General features: G+C 52.7%; 2 protein-coding genes across 7 annotated transcripts; one reads left to right on the forward strand and one right to left on the reverse strand.

Annotated features, from left to right (window-relative positions):
* Positions 1-1,168: 1,168 nt before the first annotated feature.
* On the forward strand, positions 1,169-9,610 carry LOC122377650 (transcription factor SOX-1-like). The gene is made up of 11 exons (XM_043357937.1): positions 1,169-1,384; positions 1,735-2,023; positions 2,333-2,484; positions 2,732-2,839; positions 3,577-3,683; positions 4,225-4,708; positions 4,934-5,098; positions 6,785-6,936; positions 7,956-8,060; positions 8,436-8,530; positions 8,809-9,610. Exons 1-11 carry the CDS (start codon positions 1,351-1,353, stop codon positions 8,933-8,935), a joined length of 1,818 nt encoding a protein of 605 aa, XP_043213872.1. The 5' UTR covers positions 1,169-1,350; the 3' UTR covers positions 8,936-9,610.
* A 287-nt stretch (positions 9,611-9,897) lies between these two features.
* On the reverse strand, positions 9,898-22,016 carry LOC122377653 (cyclin-dependent kinase 8-like). 6 transcript variants are annotated; one of them, XM_043357944.1, is made up of 11 exons: positions 21,993-22,016; positions 19,728-19,886; positions 18,212-18,398; positions 16,951-17,121; positions 16,332-16,491; positions 15,507-15,720; positions 15,136-15,208; positions 14,863-14,960; positions 13,943-14,036; positions 11,952-12,062; positions 9,898-11,049 (listed from the first exon to the last, which is right to left on the reverse strand). In XM_043357944.1, the coding sequence occupies exons 2-11, from the start codon at positions 19,853-19,855 to the stop codon at positions 10,897-10,899; spliced, it is 1,389 nt and encodes a 462-aa protein (XP_043213879.1). In that variant the 5' UTR covers positions 19,856-19,886; positions 21,993-22,016; the 3' UTR covers positions 9,898-10,896. The 6 variants fall into 6 exon arrangements, with proteins under 6 accessions (XP_043213879.1, XP_043213881.1, XP_043213880.1 ...); XM_043357946.1 differs by having other exon boundaries at positions 13,952-14,036; positions 21,937-22,004; XM_043357945.1 differs by having other exon boundaries at positions 13,952-14,036; positions 21,980-21,999.
* Positions 22,017-22,032: the final 16 nt, after the last annotated feature.

Raw genomic sequence — 22,032 nt, forward strand, 5'->3', positions numbered from 1 at the left:
GCCATGCAGGTGCCGGTGTGGGCGCTCAGAGGTGCTAGTGTGATTCTCTCAGAGGCGCCGATGAGGGTCCTTACAGGCGTTGCTGTGGGCCCTCATAGACGCTGGTGTGGAGCCGTTACAGACGGGTGTGGGGCCTTTAGAGCTGCTGACGCGAACTCTCTACAAGCCGGCAGGGGATCTCAGCGACCGGCAAGGGGTCCTTAGGCCGGCAGGAGAAGTCCTGTGGGGTCCTTAGAGACCGGCATGGTACTGTCAGACGCCGGTGGGGCCCTCAGTCACCGGTGTGGGGCCCTCAAAAGTCACCAGTGGGTGGCCTTTAGATGCACAGGTGTTGGTTGGGTCCTCAGAGCCGCCAATATAGGGCTTGAATAGGCGCTGGTGTAGGCACTCAGAGTTGGGGGTGTGAAACCCTAAAACCTTGAGACACCGGTGTCCTCAAAGGCGCCGACGAGGGTCCCACAGTTGCCGTTATGGGACCCTCAGAAAAATAAGTGTGGGACCATCACAGGCGGGAAATGCCCCTAGAACTGGCCCCTCATAGGCCGGTAAGACCTCTCAGAGGTCAGTAACGGGCCTTTGGAGACCACCAAGGTGCCCTTAAAAGCCGCAAGAGGCCCTCAGAAGCCGGCGTGGGACCCTTATGGAGATCTTAGTGTGGCTATTTAGGGCCCATGAGGTGCTCTAACGAGCCACATGGGGCCCTGCTGAGTAGAAATATGGCCATCGTTAACCCTCAGCGGTCAAATGGCGCCGCAGGGCCCCTCGGACCCGAGGGTCCATTTTATCCCGATGGGGGGGGGGGGGGGTACGTGTCCCCTTAGACCCCTAACTACGCCACTGTTTCATATGCATCATGTCAGGCATTTTAGGCTCGCCCCCCCCCCCAACTTGAAAATCGTTCCCGGGCCCCTGCGTCAAACCGCAAACAGCATTGCCATTCTGAGATTCTCTTTTGCCCTCCCCCCCCCCTCCCAGCCCCCGCCTCCCACCATCCCGCCGCGCGCCAACTGGAGGCGAACGAGAGCGATCACGTGACTGGCACGCGCCGAACGCATTCCACGCGGAAATTTGCACGTGCCGTGACGAACGATTGTTGAAAAATCTGCTGATCATGTTCATCTCGCGCCTCGGTCGCTTTGTTGTGTCCAGTTGTTGTCAATAATGGAATGTGTGTGAATGTGTTATTAGTTATCTTGAAGAATCTTACTAAGTAGTGCAGCCTGTGGGATAACGATTGTTTGGAACTTAGTTGGTGCCCACTGCCCTGCGTGGAGTGGAGTGTAGTGTCTCGTCTGTTAAGATGAGCTCGTGCTTGTCATTATTGGGAAGATCTCTCTCAAACACCTGAAGATGAATTTCACTGGATTCGGCTTTAACTACGACGGTAAGTGACAACCCATATTTGAAATACCTATTGTGAAAATATCGCACTTTATTGCAGTCTACAGCTGTCGCAAGTATACGTACAGTTAGGTGCAGCCTGATGCATAGGGATTTTATCCATTGAATTGAAGGGGCAATCGTAAAGTAATCTTGCGGGCAATCCACCCTCGGGCTGTAGGTACCTACTGTAACCCTATCGAACCGGGATCTCTTATGGCATCACTGCGTTAGTGCGTTACCTATTTCCAAGCTCAACTCGTAGTAGAAAAGATCATGCCTGAACCTGCAGTCACGGTCGGTCTGTTTTTCTCCTGCCTCCTTTCCGAGCCTTGTCCGGTCCTCCGTCCGCAGCGCCGCTGGTCCCTGGCGCACTGTCTCCGTCGATGCCGTTCTACGCCCTGCACGACGGCTGCGTGGTCCCGACGCTGTCCGGTGACCTGACCTATGACCCCGGCCTCGACCCGTACGGTGTGGCTCAGTACGTGCCGCCCCCGGCACGACCCGCCGAGGGGGTCGCCGACACGGGGCAGCAGCCGGCACCGCCACCGCCGCCGCCGCCACCCCCTCAGCCGCGTCCGAGCGCCGCGCCGAAAATTCGGCGGCCGCCCAACGCCTTTATGGTGTTTGCCAACGAGCGCAGGTGAGTGCGGATGGCCACGACACATTTTTAAACGGGGCAGCACTAATCTATGATTACCGGACGTCATGAATGGCCTAGCCAACGTAAAGTGACCCGACTGACTGCGGGCTTTTCGCCATAGTAACACGGCATTCATACGTCATTGGCACGGTTCTCTCGTTTGGTCTTCGTTATAATGCTTACGTATCGAGTCGAGCACATCGAGTTGTGTCGGCATGCCATAACGATGTGTCTGTATCGAATGTCGCTCGCATGGAGACACGCTACAATTATAGTCGTTTGGCGTTTGCTGTATTTACAACCGGGCAGGAAGCTACTGGCGAGGGCGTTCCCGAACGAGACCAACCAGTCGATCTCAGTTCGGCTGGGCTCGATGTGGAAGGCCATGCCGGCAGACAGGAAGACGGTCTACTATCAAGTGGCCAAGGAGGCGGCGGCCGAGCACAAGCGGCTCTACCCCTGTGAGTGTAACAACTCAGCTGGATAACGCTCACCATGGCTTACATTTGATATAGGTTTCTTACGTGACTGAGATAGGCCATTACTTACATTTTTATGTTTATAGATTCGCGTGCTTAGCTGCAGTTGTGGCAACAGCTAGCTGTACTAGTGTGCTCATATTTTGCATTGCTAACCATATCCATGATACTCTCTCATAGTGGACGTCCTTTCCAAGTCCACGCCCATGACGAATGGTGTGTATTTCAGCGTACGTCTACAGCCCTAAGGAGGCCCGAATGCGGAAACAGGCCCGCGAGCTGGTGAGGAAGGAGAAGGCGGCCAAGCCCGCCACTGACGGCACCGGTGCCGAGCTCGGTAGGTCGGCGTGAGGGGGTGTTTGGGCGCTGAGTGCTGGGTACCGTGGGATCGGAGTTGTGAGTGCACCGGTACTGGGTAGGTGGCTGTCCGTTGTCACCAACTCGGGGTGGTTGGGAGGCAGGCCGACCATTCCTGGGCCGCCGGTGAGCTGTAGGACCGGCCACCGCTGGTTGCGGCGCACTGCGCGTCGAGTAATAACGCAGCATGACTGGCAAAACTGTCAGAGCGCATGGTGCTTAGCTTCTCGTGATTTGTGCTTGATTACAGCCTTCGTACCGTTCCCGTGCCCCATAAGGCACATGACTCCTCACCACTCATAAATAAGTGGGGCATAAAAAGTCCTGCATGCATGATTGATACTGGATAAAATAGATTGATGGATGAATATAAAACGCCCTCAAATTGTGCAATTGCATCTAGTTTGATAGCAAATGCCAAATTATATTCATCCAAAAAGTAATTCGAATCACTGGTGGGAGGGGGAGCTTTTGTCAAACAGAATGCTAAAATAATAGATATTACGTACGTAATTTACGTAGAAAGGATGAGTGGTGACTCTTCATCTATCCGCTGTGTCTCGTTTTATACAGTCCAGGTAGAACTGAAATGTGTAGAAACTGTGCACCATTCAGATGTCCGGTCCTGACAGTGTGCTCAGAGACTACATACAGTGTGTAACATGCTGCCGATGGTGTAGAGCTGTTGATATGTGACTGTCGGCGTCCCCCGTTTAGCCGGTATGGGCTGTGAGGGCGATCCGCCCAGCACAGAGACCAGGGCCAAGCTGATGGAGGTGGCCCAGCTGCTCGACTCGCTCTCCTCGGACCGGCTCCTGCACCAGGTCAGACTGCTGGTCAGACTGCCGGCCAGACCACTACACTCAGTTCTGACCAAGGTTACGGTCTGGGTGCCGGGAAAATAATTACACCAGGCCGGACTGCCGGTCAGACCACTACACTCCGGTCTTACGGCCTGTTAAAGCGCTACATAGGTATCAGACTCTTAATTAGACCGTTGCTTATGTAGGATCTTTCGGATTATCAATCACCTTCTATCACGCCAAAATGCGGCTGGGTTATTGTTTCAGGACATGCTGAATTATCATACTACTTCACCTGGACGAGCTGGGGTCTAGAATTAGATCAGCACGCTCCTTTGGGCAGCATCTGCCCGTGTTTTTTAGTCTTTGCCGGCTGCGTAAGTGTGTACCGTTACGTGGAATGTGGATTGTAGCGGTGGACGATGCGTATCACTCCGTCGGTGCGTGTTTTCCACCTCGTTTTTTCGTTACACCTGTTTGGGTGATTCAGTATTTCTGGGAATCGCAGCGTTGGACCAAGTCCGTGGTCCGACCCTGACCGTGGCTCTCGGCACCGTTCCAGCCCCGCCGGAGGTCGCCGTACGCCGCCGAACCGGGCGGAGCTCTCAGCGCAGATGCGGACTCCAGCACCGCGGCCGGGGGCGCCCCTGCCGACCGGCCGGTCCCCCAGCCCGGTGTGAAGACGGAGACCCCGCCGTCTGTCGACCCCGGCGGCGTGCACCGCTCTGCCTACCCGCCGGCCGGCCAGGGCGTGTCGGAGGGGGTGGCGCGCGGGCCGCTGCACCACCCAGTGAGCAGCGCCCACGGCAGGGAGACGCAGTGGACGGTGGTGCCGCCGGGTCCCAGCAGCGGCGCCGGCGCGTTTGTACCGGTCGGCCGCGGCCCAGACGGTCAGCTGGTGTACCAGAGCCTGGCGGCGGGCTACGGACCGGCGCCGGCCGCCGACGCAGCGCCGTGCTACTTGTCTGGCCGAGCGGAGCTGGCCGACGGCGGCTGTCACCAGCTCGGGGTGGCTGGGAGGCCGGCCGACCACCCCTGGGCTGCCGGTGAGTTACGACCGCCCGCGGCCAATGATAGAGCGCACTGCGCGTCGACTAATGGCGCAGGATGACTGGCAAAGCTGTCACAACGCATGATACTTTTTAGCCTCTCATGATTTGTTGTGATTACAACCCTCGCTCTCTCCTTAATTCCATTACATGATCAGCCCCATTAATTCCCTGGCCGTTGAACCCACTCCCGTCCTGTGTCCTGCGTGTTGGCGTGCTCAGTTCACCCCGCGGCGTCGGCGGCGCGACCTGGGCCGGTCCACCATCACCTGCACGGCGCCGGTCTGCTGCGTCACCCGCCGGACGCACCGTGCCAGTCCCAGCTGGTGCCTCTGACATCCTCCGGCTGGCCGCTGCGACTCCGGACTCCGGCAGGTGGCGGCTCAGGTCAGTGACTCGGACCTGGGCGGTCTAATCGTGCCGGCTGTGTGCATATCTGGCTGTCTCCATCTCCGACTCTCTCTCTCTCTCTCTCTCTCTCTCTCTCTCTCTCTCTCTCTCTCTCTCTCTCTCTCTCTCTCTCTCTCTCTCTCTCTCTCTCTCTCTCTCTCTCTCTCTTCTCTCTCTCTCTCTCTCTCTCTCTCTCTCTCTCTCTCTCTCTCTCTCTCTCTCTCTCTCTCTCTCTCTCTCTCTCTCTCTCTCTCTCTCTCTCTCTCTCTCTCTCTCTCTCTCTCTCTCTCTCTCTCTCTCTCTCTCTCTCTCTCTCTCTCTCTCTGTCTCTCTCTCTCTCTCTCTCTCTCTCTCTCTCTCTCTCTCTCTCTCTCTCTCTCTCTCTCTCTCTCTCTCTCTCTCTCCTCTCTCTCTCTGTAACACACCCATACAAATGCTGCACATTTATCTTGGATGATAAAAACTCACTTATCCATTCTGCGCGCTAACCCACCAACAAGAACATACTCGATAAATCCAGCACAAAGCGCACACATTGATTGACTGACATCAAGATGGCTTTTTCATATCAAGCTGCCTTTAATGTCAGCAACTTCTTTCGGACCTGACCCGGGGCAGTGGCCTGTTAGTGTGTCAGTCCATGCCCTGGCCCGGGGAACGGCTAATTCGGCCACGCTGTCTACGACTCGCGGCTATCTCAGATGTGTTAGTCTGTGGCGGATCGCAGCTTCCCGGCCGGGCCGGGAAAGCTGTCGTCTTAAAGAGATGTGTCGTCTAATTACCAAGTCGCTTTCTCTCCAGTGAAATAAAAAATAAACAGCTCATTCTTCCTTTCGTGTCGTCTCTTCAGGTTTCCTCGACCGTCACAGTTCGTTTTATTTTTATTTTTTAGAACGTGAAAGACTGGCATTTGCCCTACTGGCACAACCTGGCATCGAGACGGTCCTGCTGCGAACCGGGATAGCTGCCAATACGAATTGTTTCTTGTCATTGAAGCCTTGAATGTACCAGCCCGCGTCCCGTGCTGCGCCCTAATTCGCATTCATTCGCGTTAAAGGAAATAGTTCACTTTTAACATGGGGTTTGGAACTGGAATAGCAGTTTTGTTGCTTGCGCTGAGACTAGCACAAATCAGAAGCTTTTATGGCCCAACGATCACCCTAGACGAAGATATTCCATTTTTCGTTCCGAAAAGAGTGCCTTGCAGAGGAATGCGTGCCTTGCTGAGGAATGCAGTCACATCATCGTCAGCCAATCAGAATGCTGCTTACAGCCGATAGGTTTGTCCTACGCAATATGATTGGTCAACGCGTAATAAGCTTCCGCGTCAAACATTATTTTATATAGAATATAGTTCTTCTTATACTAAAATATAGAAAATAATCCTTTTTACAAAAACGTTTTGTTTTATTTTCTGATCATTTTGAGCATAAAAAACATAAATCCATAGCAAAATACTAATTTCAGGAAAGTGAACTATTTCCTTTAACGCTCGGCCATTTAAACCGAATCGGCAAAAAGGATCAAAATCTGAAGGAACCAAATGACAGATACGAGGCCAGTCTGTTTCTACATGTTTGACAGGCCTGACACGATGTTTTACTTCTGTTCGTTGGGCGGTGCTGCGCTGTTGCATGATGTAGCATGCACTTCTATTACCACTGGGCCCCGCTCGCCCCACAGCGGTCGCCATGGGTGTGCCTCGCGGGCGGCTGGCGTGTGCTGGCTCCGACCCGGCTCGGCCGCACGAGTTCTGTCTGCATCTGCTGGCGGGCGGCTCATGCAGCCACTGTCGGCCGACGGGCTGCTGCGGCACTCTTTCCGCCGCCTGTCAGGTGAGCGAATCAGCGCGACGGTCACGGGTGAGGCGACTGGTCAGGGACGGGTCAGTGGCTAAAAAGGTATCAATTACCGGGCATCTGTCGGGTTGAGACAGGGGAAGTGCGACAGGGATGTGGCAGCGGTCACGGGAGAGCAGATTAGAGATGGATCACAAACTCAACAGGTAACGGCTTTCGGCCGCCTGGCGCCTGCCAGGCGAGTCAGCACTGTCAGCACTGCAGCCTGCAGGACGGGTGACTTGAACTCAGCTGACGACTACCGGCCGCCTGTCAGGCTAGGCAGTCGGGGAAAACGCGGCGTGGTGGGTTGGTGGTCGTTGATGAGGTCAGGGACGGGACAATCGATTAGAGATGTCGGGTATTTGTCGCTTTTCACCATAGCCTGAACGGATCAACAGTCAGGAATCAATGGATCACGGACAGGTAGATTGAGATATTAGTGATCCAATAAACGGACCACGTCATGTCATGATCCAATAGTAACAGGCTTAGCATGTATTCGGCATCTGGAAATTGAGGGATAATTTTCCGGGATCCCCGGGATGAATCGGTGTTTTAGGTTGACACCTTGCACAACGGACATGACAACGAGTAATGGAACCATTAGCGAAACATAAGCAATGTAAAAAACATGACTTATTTTATCAATGGTCCCTGCAATACCAAATAATCACCGGTGATCCCGGAAAATTATCCCTCATTTTCCAGATGCCGAGCGCACGCTTACTTTGGCTGAGTTAGCGGGCGGCTAACCAACCGTGTGCATGTATTGTAAATAGCGTGCTCGTTGAAGCTTGTTGTTGTAACGGTGTGTAACTTGCTGTTCTGGATGAGCGCGGCTGGAATGGCTCGGTCATAGGTACATGTCTCGTTGACCTGTACCCGGGCACTACCGCCTTGGGTGTAGTGACAGTGTCCGCCATTGTCATTGACGGCCCCCTTCCCGCCGTTCTGTGTGCAGTGCCAGTGTCCGCCATTGTCATTGACGGCCCCCTTTCCCCTCTCATGTGCAGTGCCAGTGTCCGGCCGTGCTCAGCTCGCCACAGGGCCACCTCCAGCAGCGGCAACAGCCGTCCCAGCTGACACCCACGGCCCTGGGACCCGGCGGCGGCCCCCAGGTGAGAACAGAGGTGTAGTCACAGCGCCAGCAGCTGTCCCAGCTGACACCCACGGTGAGATCAGGTGAGATCAGACATTCTTACAGCGGCAGCAGCTGTCCCAGCTGCTGACTCCTACAGCCCCGGGATACGGCGCCGGCCCCCAGGTGAGATCAGGTGGATAGGGTGAGACAGATCAGAAAGGATGAACTGAAGCGACAGTGCGATGTCGACTGGAGGGACCGTGGGCGGCTGGCTCACTGTCAGTTATACGACACCGAATATTTAGTCCTTACTGTAATCATGATCGCCGATCGGTCCAACTATACTGTCAGTGTGTGCCATTGTGGACTGACGCGCGCTCCCGCTGTGACGGATTACCCCCGTCCTCGGCAGCCGGAGCGGCCGCGTCGCCCGACACCGATTCGTCTGAGGATCCCCGACCCGCGCTACAGGCAGGGACTGCGTGCCGCGCCCGCCGTCGACCTAAGGTCAGATAAATTGAGGCGGAAAACACCCCAGGGTAGGACACTGGAGGTGCAATCCTTAGGGCTGTTACCAGAACAGGTGTATACCTTAGGTCGGGGCTATAGAGGCACAGACCAATAGAGAACATCAGCATCAATGAGTAACCGCAGGTTGTTTGAAATAAACAAACACTATTCGTTAGATAAGAAGTGCATGATGAGCTGCATACCGCTGATAGGCTCTGGAAGCGGCGGCTGCTGCAGGGCCCCCGCCGTCTCTCTGACCTCCTCCATGTCACCAGGTCGTGCTGGCGGACAGTGGCGGAGGCACAGTGTTCCGCCGCTCCCCCCGCAGCCTACCTGCGCCCCGCGAGTCCCAGTATCGAGGAGCTGGTCAGTCACCACACCCCCGAGCCGCTCGGCATGTGAAGGATGACACCGGGCATCACTGGACCGCCGCCTGTGCGCCTGTACCACTCGGGTACAGGCCGCTCGGCATGTGAGGGACAACAGGCTACACCGGGTCGGCAACTGGGGGCGGGTGCGCCGGGGCGACTCGGGTACGAAGTTCTGAGAGAGTTGAGCCATCCAGGTACACACTGGCGTGACGGAGTCTCCGTGGTTATGGACAGACTGGATTGTGTTGGCATATGTCTGCTCGTTGTGCCCACGTACTGGGTATGTACGAGTACTACCAGTATCAGTATCATCCACCAGTGTACAAAGTTGCCGGCAGTTTGTCTTGCATGCTTCATTTTTATCTTCCGTTCGTATTGTTCACCATACCGAAGTCGCATGAGATTCGGCGGTGATGCTGACACGCAGATTTGGGGATACATGAACAAGACCTTGTCTTCAATCTTCAATCGAACAATCGATGTCAAGACTTTCCCGGCTGTGCTTATGTCGTCGGCTGTGTTTTGGCTGTGATCAACGTGCATGCTTGTCCTCCAAACACCGGCGAATGTGATTCGAACGATCTGGCGGTACCAAGGTGTTTTTGTTTTGTTCTTGTTTCCTGTCATGTTGCGTGTTGCGATAAGGTGCATGCCGGATTTCCTTATTTCGTTCAATACACATTGTTGGCACTATTGTGTCGAATAAGCTGCTGTGTGTGACTATTGTGTGGAGTGTGACGATGATCCCCCCGAGCTGGCAGAAGGATCATTTACCCCCCTCCCTCCCCCTCCATTCACACCTAACACCTGGTCAGACCCCATTTACTAGACCACTTGCCGATCAACGCAAACAAATATGAACGGTAAAAAGCAGCAATCACTGAGAAAACACGCAACATCGCAATTCACAACCCAGCATATTCTAACCGACCGAATATGACTACTCACTTCACTGATCTAACTGGACAACTCCAGACCAACGCGACTAATGGCTTATTTGTCACGAATATGTATTTTGTACAAAAAGGCATCACGATTCACAATCACCAAAACTAACTACAAACATCGCACCGTTACGGGGCACAGGGTCGCTCTCTTACCCACCCACAACTAAGGAAGTACTCCAGAATCGCCAGACAGTGCGCAGGGGAGGGCGCCGTGACACGGCGGGTCATCAGTTACACTTTCACATACGTCTGACTCCAAATGCAATGGTGTTCGGGGATATACACGCCACGGTATCAACTCATTTCACCGACTGAGTGAGTCACAGACTGCCGTGACAGTCAAGTCACTTGCTGAGTAGTGGCGACGCTACGGAAGAACCAGATCAATAAAATCGCGCTCAGCACGCTCAACCTTTCCCAGACGGCCCATTCACATTTCACACTGTCGAGTATCGTGCCACAGGAATGGCCTAGAAGTCGCACGGCGCACAAGTCGCGGGCATGGTGCAATGTTCAGAAAGCCCTAATCACACTGCCACTGTGCTCTCAGCCTCGGGGGCCCATGCCTCGGCGGGGCAGCGTCCACAGGCGAACCATCTGTCCTCCGGTGGAAGTAGGAACGACAGATGTCTTCTCTGCTAACGCCGGCAGCAGGCCTCCAATGGACACAGTTCGAGAGAGGTTTCCTCCTGCTGACGTAAGCTGCCCTTCACTGCCGATAATCGGGCAGCTGTTCACCACTGATAAAACTATCGGAAGCTGTCTCCTCCGCAGCTACCAGCTTCTGCAGCTGTTCTCCGCCGCCATCGGCAGTAGTTCTCCACAGATAACTGTCGTTTACCGCATCCCACTGGGGACAGTATCGATAACTGCCCGGACCAGCCGACCTCAGTGCCGGCACCCGCCCTCTGTCACACATACCGGCAGTGGTGATCCACCGGGAGTCATATGCCGTGGGCGGCTGCGGTCCGGTCCCCCACCCAGCCCTGCCGCTGTGAGCGGGAGGCGGCGGCGGCAGCAGCAGCGGCTCAGCGACGGTCGCCTCTCAGTACCGCTGGCCATACTGGCTCGGGTTGGGTCCACCCGCGCTCGCCTGGCCGAAACTCATACTGCTCGGCGGCTGCTGCTGCTGCTGCTGCTGCTGCTGTTGCTGTTGTTGCTGTTGTTGCTGCTGTTGCTGACTCATGTGACTGGAATGCTGAAACGAATAGAAAGTTTTAAATATCTTATTTCTTTTTATCCTCTACGATCAAAGCGAAACACCGACAAACCCATTCAATTATGATGCGGTTAGATGGTTCGGTTTGTTCATACACTCCTCGTTGAATCAAGCGACATGATAACACACCGTTCTGGTGCGAAATATTGTCACCGTGACATTATGAGACCATTACCTTGCCAATCTCACTGGAATGCACGGTCTGAATGCAGGACGCTTACATAAATAGCGACAAATGCCGAGGTACGACGCCATAATTGATGCCCTTGCAATTGAACAGACACATTTAGGACAATCTACGAGTGAAATGCTACCAATTGCATTCCACGAATTGTTGGTCATTGCCGGTGCCCATTTTTAGCTCAGCGATGACATCTCAGTATGTTGACTTAATCGATCCGTTCTCTCAGAATACCCAACTAATGACCCCGAAGGGTTTTCCTTGAGGTCGCAATGAGATCCCAATCTGAGCAAGCTGTTCATAAACGGAATGAATGAAATCTAATGGGGATCGTAGCCCATCCGGCTGCAGAGGCGCATTTAACTCCTTATAGGACGCCATCCCGTGATAAAATACGTTTCTAACGTCGCTTATTGCGGAGTGTGTTTCCAACAGCAGGCATGAGCCTCGGACACGGCTTGGCCAGCTCATAACGAGAGAAGCATGCTCTGCTCAATCTGTGAACGACAGTATCGCAGGTATCTTTACATTGATGATCATGAATAAGAGATCTAGAATTTGTGAAATTGGAAATAGAATTTGCTCACATTGTGAACGGCAGCACCGCACGCGGTCCATCCACAGCTTGAGAGTCGTGGTATCGAACGCGCTCACAGTGCTAACGGCAGCACGGGGCGGGGCCGGGGGCGATTTCACTAACCTGTTGCCGACTCATCTGGTGTCCGTGGCTGTCGCTGGCCTGCGAGGTGACCTGGTGCGGCCCGTGTCCCAGCCGTACCCGCTTGGCCGCCTGACCGTGAGACTCGGCTCCCTGCGCGACGGTAGACCGACCGGCCGGCGGACCGGTGTCAGTTCAGCGGAAAACGACCGGTATACACGCGCTGGTATGAACATGAACATACAAACATTCGTACACACATTCACACTTACATACAGGCATACTAGCATACTTGCATACGGGCATGCAACACACATGAGATGTGCGTACACAGCACACGCATGTAAAAAGACAGCCATGCACAATGCTACGTTAGGTCCGTACATCCACACATTAAATGTTGTTGTTGTTTATTGGGGCTTTAGGGCGCGTCCACACATTAAATGTAAATCAAAAGAAAAGTAAGACCACAGCTTAACCCAAAGCAAGGCATTTACACAAAAGCTAAAATGAGGTCCAGTATACACAACTAGCCGGACATGTAAGTGACCATTCGCACACCGCCAGCTGAGAACTGGACACGAGGCGCCGTCAGACTCAGCTGTGGACGGCCGCCGGCCGGGGCAGGCCAGATCGGCTCGGCTCGGAGTGGCGGCGCGCGGGCCGCGGTCGGAGCTGGCGTCACTCCCTGGCAGCTGAGGTAGAGCAGCCGCCGGCAGAAGCGCCGGACTACCGTCTACTGAGGCCGGTACCGTCTCGGCACCGCGGTCATGCTCAGGGGAGGGTACACTCCAAGCAGGGGTGACACAACTGCCGTGTGAAGACGGACAGAGCGAGCGAAGTCGCGACTCGAGTGATCCGAGCAGTGTAAGCGGGTGAATCAACATGAAAAAGTGCAGCAGCCCGGTCCGAGCGACGGACTGGTGACAAGAGAGAGAGAGAGGGTCAATGAACGCCCGCAACCGCTGTGACGGTGGACGGGCAGGCTGTGACAGCGAGTGACGGTGGGTCGTAATTTAGGCGAACGCCGGGTTGTGACGTTGGATAGGCTGTGGACAGACCTTGGGCGGGCAGGTATGGCTTTGAACGTGTGGGTTGTGATGTTGGGCAGGCGGGAGGACTGTGACAGTAGATATATGTACGGTGCATAACAGTGGGCGGTTAGGCTGTGGCTTTGGACGAGCGGGCTGTGCTAATCGTTACATGGTTATTGTTTTGTGATAGGACTAGAAAGGTTGTTACGGTGAACGGGATGTGACGATGCTAGGGGCCGAACTGGTGAATTGGAGGTAGATAGAGGTCGCTAGCGACCGTCCTGGGTCGCAGTCTTGATGCCGAGCTGGCCTGCCCGGGCCACCTCGTATCCTCCCGGTGGAGCGGGTCGCGGCGGAGACGACCGAGCCGTACCCGACAATGGGCGGACATGACCAAACGAAACGCGTCCCAACACTAGGCTTAGTCAGCCGGCGCAGGTAAATTCCGTAAGAAATGTCAAAGCCGGCAAAGATGACTTTAAGACTCCCGGGCTCCGAAAGACAGATTTTTGACAATATCCGCGTTAACAAGCTAAGCACGCGTGGCGACTGGTCCTGGTCGCAGCCCATAACATGCCCCTCGGTGGAATGTACCCCATAAGGAATTAACTTGTCTGCCACGCGCTATCCGGCACGGCTCGATCCTCACCGGTCTATGGCACAAGAGCGGCAGACGGAGGCGCTCCAGATGGCCGGACGTTAACACCAAACAACTGACAGAGAAGCCTAACTGAAACCACTGCCGTTACAGCACTCTATTCACTATATTTTAGCGGAACAAGTGCGAAAATCTTCTACACTTCTTTCCTTGAGTGCTAGATAATCATGTATGCGATCAGGCTATCGGCGTCGGTTGGCCGTGCCCTCCAGCGTCTCCGGAGCCGCCTGCGTCCGCCGCCGGGGGGAGGGGTCGCGCGCGCAGGGGCACGGGGCGGGCGGCGCCTGGCCGCCGACAGCGTACCGTTCACGGAGGGCCGTGTCCTTCACCAGCCAGAGTACCTTTCTCACCTTGTTGGCCGAGGACTTGTCCTCTTGGTCCTCCTCCGTGAGGAACTCGCGCTTCGGATATGGTATACTGTGGCCCTCAAACACGCTGCAGAGAAGAAAAAGGGAGGTTATCAGTCACCGTGAGTCTGGGATGGGAGCGGGTAGGGGGTTGGTGCCGCGGGTAGATATAGTGCGCCAGGGTCGGTGAGGGAAGTGTCACGAGTTTGCGTTACCGCGGTGGTGGTGTTACGGCCTTACGGGCCCTGAAGCTGAAAGAATCGTCACGGTTTTCCGTCTGAGCATGAAGCGATGTCTCATACATAGCATCTCACTTGGCACCAAACTTGACGCAAGCGCGGCCTGGCAACAACCAGTCAACATAGAACATCGCTTCGCAAACACGGTTTCGTAACAAAACTGCCTAGGAATAACAGCTCGTGAGCGGGCATCGGACCAGTTAAAGTAGCACAAATCGATGGTATTACAAACCCACTCCCACACCCGACTGCTGTGCGTCATTACAAGAGCCGTGCCACTAAGCCCGGTGGGTATTAGAGTTAAGCGGCTGGCCAGCGCTCCACGCTCCGCCGAATGGACTAAAGCTCAGTTCTGATTGCGTTTCCGAGCATAGCCTGCAGCCATTCCGGTTTTGAGATGATCACTCGCGCAACAGAGGGGGACCTAAGTCCCGAAGCGGCATGCGCAGCCACTACAACGCACGGATGTATCTGGTCCCATGTACCTGGTCGAACACATCGGCGCCACTAAATTTTTTGTGCAGCCGTTGTCGTTCACTTATTTCCGTTCTTAGATCCGTTTTTCGTTCTCAAAACTAAAGTTCGTCATAAAAAAGCACTGTCATAGCCAACAAGCTTGAGATTTCAACATTAAAAGTTCCCACTGTCAAAGATCTTGCCAAGTTGCCAACTTACTCTGATGTGGGCAGCGGGTCCTCCTTGAAGTAGTCGTCCACCATGGCCGTCTCTGAGGTGATCCGCTTGGTGGGGTCCATGATGAGCAGCTTCTGCAGCTGGGGACGGGTACGGCCATCGGTCAGACCGCACGACGGACGTGACGTGGGAGCGAGCGCATGGCTGATAAATCTCAATGTAACATATTCACACAAAACCAGCTGTCTTCAGGCAGGTCACAACCATACAAAGCTGGCTCAACAACAAGGTCCTTGGTGCTTCCATATCACTCACCAAGTGGAACGACTTGCTGTCGGGCTTCACCTTGTGCCGCTCCATGTACTTGACCAGGGAGTAGTTGGCGTAGCTGTCGGACAGGCGGGGCACGGTCAGGGACGGGTCGCTCGAAAGAAGGATCTCAGCGGGTCGGAACGTGACTGAACTCTGACACAAGACACTGCACGCCCATAGTTAACGCAGTTAACAGCACGGAGTTAGCAGCCGAGACATCGCATGCCACTTGGTGATCGTCCCTTCTGCCCGACTCATCCGTTCATTGAATACCATCTGTATCTGATCCTTACAGCAAGACCGTATAAGAGCCATGTAGTAACTAGGCTCTCCCGCTCGCCCAATTACTACGTAGCCACCGCATTTGCACCCACCTGGACCGTTTGAAGTCCTTGAGGAGGGTGCCGTGCTCGGGCATCTTGCGGATGTCCTCCCAGTCCTTCTCCTGCGGGAAGCCCATGACGTTGAAGATGCGGTCCAGCTGGTCGTGGTGGTACGGGTTCGACGTCTTGATGTCCTCTTGGCGGCAGTGGAAGATGGGCTCAGAGGTGAGCAGCTCGGCGAAGATGCAGCCGATCGCCCAGATGTCTGCATGGCACGGTACAGGCAGGCAGCCGAGGTTAGTGGAAAAGCATGGTGTAGGCAATTATTTGTGACATTGTGTATTGAAACACGGTACAGACTAGCTTGAAGCATTAGCAGGCCTCACGCGTTTTCGGCACCGTAACAGCATAACTACATTATGTGACAAATTGTAAACCAATACAGATAATCTTATCTCATTGGCATGTCCTGCCCATGATTCTTTTTAGAGTATGCTAATGCATAAAAGACAAGAGTGCATATCTATAATTACATCAGAATTCAGAATGCTTTGATCAGAGGCCAGTGTTACAAACAGAAAAATTGCCAGTTGTCGGTAATTTTAATTCTTATGATCACCAACAAATGAAACAAACCACGTAAAAAAAAAACGCCGACGTGAAAACTGGACTGGCCGATTTTATTCTTCACATATTCAGCATTTATCCACTCCTTTCTGTCGAAAATGCGGCAGGGAGGGGGGGGGGGTGACCAGACAAAAAATGAACCCAACCGGTGTTTCCTATGATAAAACTGACCTCAAAACGCAGGCAACATATTTTTAATTTTACTGTGCCTTATCGACAGTTACCGACGGCCTTTGTGCTGTGTCTTACCAATGGCCTTAGTGTAGTGTCTGGCTCCGAGCAGCAGCTCGGGCGCCCGGTACCAGAATGTCACCACCACCGGGTCCAGGTCTGCCAGCGGCTTCAGAGGCGAGTTGAACAGGCGCGCGAACCCCATGTCGGCGATCTTCACCCGGCCGCGCTCCGGACCCTGACAGGAGGGGGAAGGGGCAGAGGGGGGGGGGAAATTGTGACAATTGACGGGTTATTCCAGAGGGGTCACAGGCTATACTATGGAAGGATGAGCAGGATCACGGATCACCATACTGATTCTGGACGGTCGGAGACGGTCAAAAATCGAGATACCGTTAGAATCAAGAAGAATCAAGAAACAAGGTTGTTTGGGCTCTGGAAGAAGACGTCGAGGTCTATGTTGTAGCCCATTTCTTTCTTTTTTTTAATCACACGTTCTTCTACATCGCAGGTTGCTAAAACAGAGAGCCGACGTCGATAATGCAATCTGCAATATTATGCCTTTAATCAAAACAGACTGCAAAAATTGATCCTTAGATTCATATCACTCCCCAGATCGAACCAGCTCATACCAGACTGGAGTGGAAAACACCAGACGGGGCCCTCCCACGGGTATCGGTCGGCCGTATCGTCTCACCTCTCCCATGACGAGAATGTTGGCCGGCTTCAGGTCCCTGTGCAGCACCCAGTTGGCGTGCAGGTAGTGGATGCCGTCCAGGATCTGGTACAGCAGCGACTTCACCATGCCGCGAGACACCAGCACCGGCTTCTTGTTGGCCTTGGCCGCACGGTGGTACTTGATGATGTGCTGTCGCAGCCGGATGGGACAGGAGGTCACGGCATGGGCGTGATTCGGGTTATCGACACGGACACGACCACAGAGAGACTTGGATAGTCAGAAACCGATACGGTGCGCACTACGGACCCAGCGCCGGTCACGGACAGATCTCATGGGCACTGTTACAGGCACGACATTAAACAGGTGTCAGACTCAGTGCGTGCAATGACAATCAAGAGCACGGAATGGATATACATACATTTAGGCCACAGTCACGAACAAGCTCAGACAGACGTATGCCCGGAAACGAGGACAGACATATCTCAAACACGGGCAGGTAACTTGATACCCAGGTATACACAGACAGACGCAAATTAGGTAGCCACCGTTGCCCGGCGAAAATCGATGACGTGTTTCGTAATTGAAGACCGCAGCTTGGCAATACATGCGACATTGATTGGGTCTATCCCGAATGAGACCGCCAGGTCAGCGAACCGAAATAATCTCATCACCTGGCGGGCCGCACAGGTCGCCCTGCCACTAATGGAATCGTAAATTATTTCAGCTCTGGGTGCGCTCTGTGCCCTATAAATAGCACTGGCCGTGTCGCAAGGTAGCACTGTGCCGGGGAGTATTGTGATGAAGTGCGGCCGGGTCCGACTGAAAAACTCCTCGGCAGTCATAATGAGGTTCTCATTAATCGACATATAAATTGATGGCATAGCTATCGCAAAAAATATCCTAGCCTATAAACGATACACAAGATATTAAGGTTTCACAAAAAAATGTAATAGCTTATAGCGGAAATAAGATATAAATATTTCGGCTGCCGTTCAATACCCGATCGGAGGTTTTAGTCGTAAGTCGCGGCCAATGTTCAAGATAAGCACCGATCTGAACTGTACATACTCTCCCCCCCCCCCCCCCCCCCCCCCCCCCCCCCCCCCCACGAACACTCAGCGTAGCACCATGACCACTGCACTACTCGCACCACTCACCCAGAGGTCGTGTTCGGCAAGTCGAAGAGCACCCACGCACCAAAGATTCAAAACGATCTGACTGTCCACCAAGGTCACATCCACGGCCAAGCATCGTTCAATACCGCACCGGCACCACTCACCCAAAGGTCGTGTTCGGCATAGTCGAACAGCAGCCAGACCTTCCTGTCGGGCTGCGACAGAAACACGCGCTGCAGGTTGATGACGTTCGGGTGCTTGAGCTCGCGCAGCAGGGCGATCTCGCGACAGGCGGACATAGAGAGGCCCGTGCCCTCGATCTGCTTCAGCGCGTACTCGCGCACGTCCTTCCTGTGGGGATAGGTGGGAGGAGTGAGCGACACGGAACGCGAGTCACCGCTACCACATCGAGGCATGGGTGAATCAACGCATCAGCTGCTGCTGGACTCAGTGGTTTTATTACGGAGCGAGCGAAGCGAGCGTAGTCTTTCCTTAGATTAACGGAAATTTCTGAGTATGAGCGGCCGGCCGGCCGGCCGTGGTCACGCTTTTGCGACGCTTATATCTCAGCAACCACTTGACCGATTTACACGCGGTAATTTTTGTAGGGTAGCTTCATTCCTTCCACCAAGTATTGGACTATTCCCGATGCATGTGGGTGACCCCTTATGCACGTGCCACGTGCAAAACGAAGAGGTGTCACTTTTGTAATTGTTGCAATATCTCGGTAACTACTTGGCCGATTGCGCTGAAAGTTGGCATGTAGCTAGGCACCCACTAGGCAATGCATATCCATGTGCCAGAGTTGGGGTGCTGCTGCACGTGCGCACGTGCAGGGGTCGATTCCAGATCTCGAGAACGGCTGGACCGATGGCGCTCAAATTTGGTACATGGTTAGGGACCGGTTAGTAGGGTGCAGTGCAAAAGTCAGTTGGGACCCATTTTGCACGTGCGCACGTGCAGGGTGCCGCTTCCAGATCTCGAGAACGGCTGGGCCGATTGTGCTCGAGACGATTGTGCGACGAGACGCCGAACGAGGTTCGCCACGCCAGCACGGTCGTAGCGTTCCGCGCGGGGATGCGGAAATGTCGAGCTAGTCTTACCCAGATAGAATAGATCTCATCCGCCGCTTATTTTAAAATACGCTTGTAGGTAACTTGGATTTTAACAGCATCTCTTAGAAAATGAGTATAAATGGCTTATTCGTAGTATTTTAGTAGGTTTTTAGATCATTAGCCTTAAGGACAGTGCATATATGGAATGACTCTTGTGCTGAAAAGCCGTGTTTTAACGGATGCCATACGAATACATGATGATGATGATGATGATGCTCAAATTTGGCACATCGCTAGAGACCGGTTAGTAGGGTGCCGTGCACAGGTCAGCTGGAGGTACCCCCTCGAAATTTCGCACGTGCAAGGCTCACCCTCTCGCTCGCTCCGTTAGTCGCCCCAAAAGGCGTTATACTGGTGAATACGATAAACCAAGCTGGTAGAACTGTGATCTCAAAACGGGTTCTCTTCAACTGTCAGAAAAAAAAAAACTGAGAATGAACGGCCCGAAACGATAAGGCTGAGTGTTTCCGCGATGCTACAGCTAAACCTCTGGTTGAAAAGCAGTCACCGTGGGCAGTTAGACCCATCCAATCTACCACAAGTGACATACTGAAAAACTACTCACCCATCTCTTCTCTTGGCCTTGTACACATGGCCATAGGTACCACGGCCCACTTTGCAGCCTTCAAATTCAAAGTTATCCTCAACTTTGGCACGTTCAACTTGTGTCTTCTGTTTAAATTCATAATCCATGACTGCCTTGCTGCTATTCACACCTTCACACCTGGAAATTGGATGCATGATACCTCATCATCACCTAGCTGCCAAACGAATGACTAAAACAAACACAATTAAAAAAAACACTATAGGGTATGGGATTGGGAACCTTTCTCCTTCAATTCCACTCCAATGTGTTTGTTATATGACTTTACCTTGAGGGTACCTCACCTCATTTACCATGAATGTATGTATATCAGTAAAATATACACAAGTTTCCAGATCAGCACATATCTAACAGGACAGGATAGGTATAAATTGAGAGATATCTCATATCCACATTTTCATAAAGGTTACTACCATACCAGCCAAGAAAGGGAAGGGAAGTGGGTTTACTGAATCAATAAACTGAGGCTCAAACAGCTTTTCAATGGTGAACTCATTTCCATGCTTTTCCATATCCTGAATTTAAAAAAGAAGCTTGCTCATGTAGAAAATATCATGATTCATTATAATCCATCAAGAGGGACCCAGATTAATCTGACTTAACCCATTCCAGCCTTAATCTTCCAGAGGAAGGTGTTAAGTGTAAGTTAGGTGTAGAGAAAGGTAGGGTTAGGTTTGGGTAGGTTGGGTTTGGAAAGATGTTAGGTTAGATAAGCTGGGTTAGGTCAGATTAGATTCGGTCTGCCATGCATAGGTAAAACCAAGGCTATATAAACGGGTAAAACCATGTATGTCATTGTTTTCTGAATGATAACCTACATGGTTTTACCTTTGCATGGCAGAGGTCACCTCACCTCAATTGATCATAATGCTATTTGTTGCAGTAATGCGCATCATTTATAGATTCAGGACTTGGAAACATAGAAAGGAACATTATTTTTCCTTGAAAAAAAAACAGTTAGGCCTCAGCTCCAGTTTTACCAGGAAGTGAAGTCTGAGGGAGGATGATTGTGGGTTTATCCTGAGGAAGACAGATGAATACCAGCCAAACTTGATTTTGTTCTGTTTTGCAAGCTTAGGCCATTTCAACCAAACAATAAGTTTTCTTTATTTGGATTCAGATTCCAGAAGGATGATTGGCATTAGGGGAGACATTGGTCTGCAGGCAGTCACCCTTGGATGCCACCATAGCCAGCTAGCCCTTTCTTACCCAATGTGTCACCCAGCTAGCCTAACAGTCACCCCTGACCCCACCATATGTCAGCCTGCTGCTGAGAAGCATCTTTATTCCTATGCTGAGGAGCTACTGCCTCATTGAATAAAGGTGACTATCCAGCCTGGGAGCTATTCAGTCACCATTGTTTATGCGCAGCCTGCCAGCTTGCTGGCATTGTTCAGCTTACCATTGGTCATATTAATCCATGTGGTCAGTCTCAGTGTGTTTCACCAATGAAAAGCCAAAAAAGCCAGCACATCTTCCATATATCAATATGGGAAAATTGTCAGCATGCTGATAACAAACTGATGATGACAGCCGTACTGACTTAACCATCGTGACAAAGAGGGGCGAGGGATGAAAAAATGATGAACAGGGCGGCAAAGCCAGCCAGGCCCAGGGCCCTGTTCGGTGGCTGTTTTTATATCAGCTTGCTGTCGATTTTCCCATATAAGGAAGTTATTGCTGGTGCTTCTTGGCCTCTCATTGGTCTAACAAATAGACCACTTAAATTCGACCAATGAGGAGCCAAGAAGCAGCAGCATGCTCTCAGCCTGCTGATAAATAAATGGGGAGCAAACAGAGCTCAGTAGGTACAATACACTATCCCAAATCATATTGATGATTTGGTGTTTTAGGCCGCAACAGCAACGAGGCTATATGGCACCTATCCTAAATCATATTCAACAAACTCCAGTGAAGAGCTCAATTGACTCCAGAGAAGAAGACATTCTATAAATTTATTTCCAAGTGAAGAATGGGTGCTCCCAATATCAATATTGTTCCTCTGTCAATTTGCTGTCCTCATCAATTGCAATAGCACAGCAAATTTCTAGAGCAGTCAAGTCAGCAGATGATATGAGAAACAGTAGCAAACGCAATTCCTCCCTAAAAGCACCCTCAACAAGACCACTGACAAAGCGGCCAAGCGAAAGTCACTTTAATAAAAAAGCACCTTGACTTTCAAAAAACTCTGAAAACAAATGCTGCAAACAAACGAAGTCAAATTGCGTTTGCAAAGTCAGCGACAAGTCAGCGCATACTTCGAAAA

The sequence above is a fragment of the Amphibalanus amphitrite genome, unplaced genomic scaffold (assembly GCF_019059575.1).
Source record: "Amphibalanus amphitrite isolate SeventyFive unplaced genomic scaffold, NRLGWU_Aamphi_draft 000048F_arrow, whole genome shotgun sequence".
Taxonomy (NCBI): domain Eukaryota; kingdom Metazoa; phylum Arthropoda; class Thecostraca; order Balanomorpha; family Balanidae; genus Amphibalanus; species Amphibalanus amphitrite.

Coding starts and splice junctions, on each gene's coding strand:
- LOC122377650 (XM_043357937.1), top strand. CDS start 1,351: ATGAATTTCACTGGATTCGGCTTTAACTACGACG. Junction 3,684..4,224: donor CGGACCGGCTCCTGCACCAG/GTCAGACTGCTG, acceptor GCACCGTTCCAG/CCCCGCCGGAGGTCGCCGTA. Junction 5,099..6,784: donor TCCGGCAGGTGGCGGCTCAG/GTCAGTGACTCG, acceptor CTCGCCCCACAG/CGGTCGCCATGGGTGTGCCT.
- LOC122377653 (XM_043357944.1), bottom strand. CDS start 19,855: ATGGATTATGAATTTAAACAGAAGACACAAGTTGAACGTGCCAAAGTT. Junction 14,961..15,135: donor ACAGCAAGTCGTTCCACTTG/GTGAGTGATATG, acceptor ACCCGTCCCCAG/CTGCAGAAGCTGCTCATCAT. Junction 12,063..13,942: donor CGGCCAACAAGGTGAGAAAG/GTACTCTGGCTG, acceptor ACCGTCGCGCAG/GGAGCCGAGTCTCACGGTCA.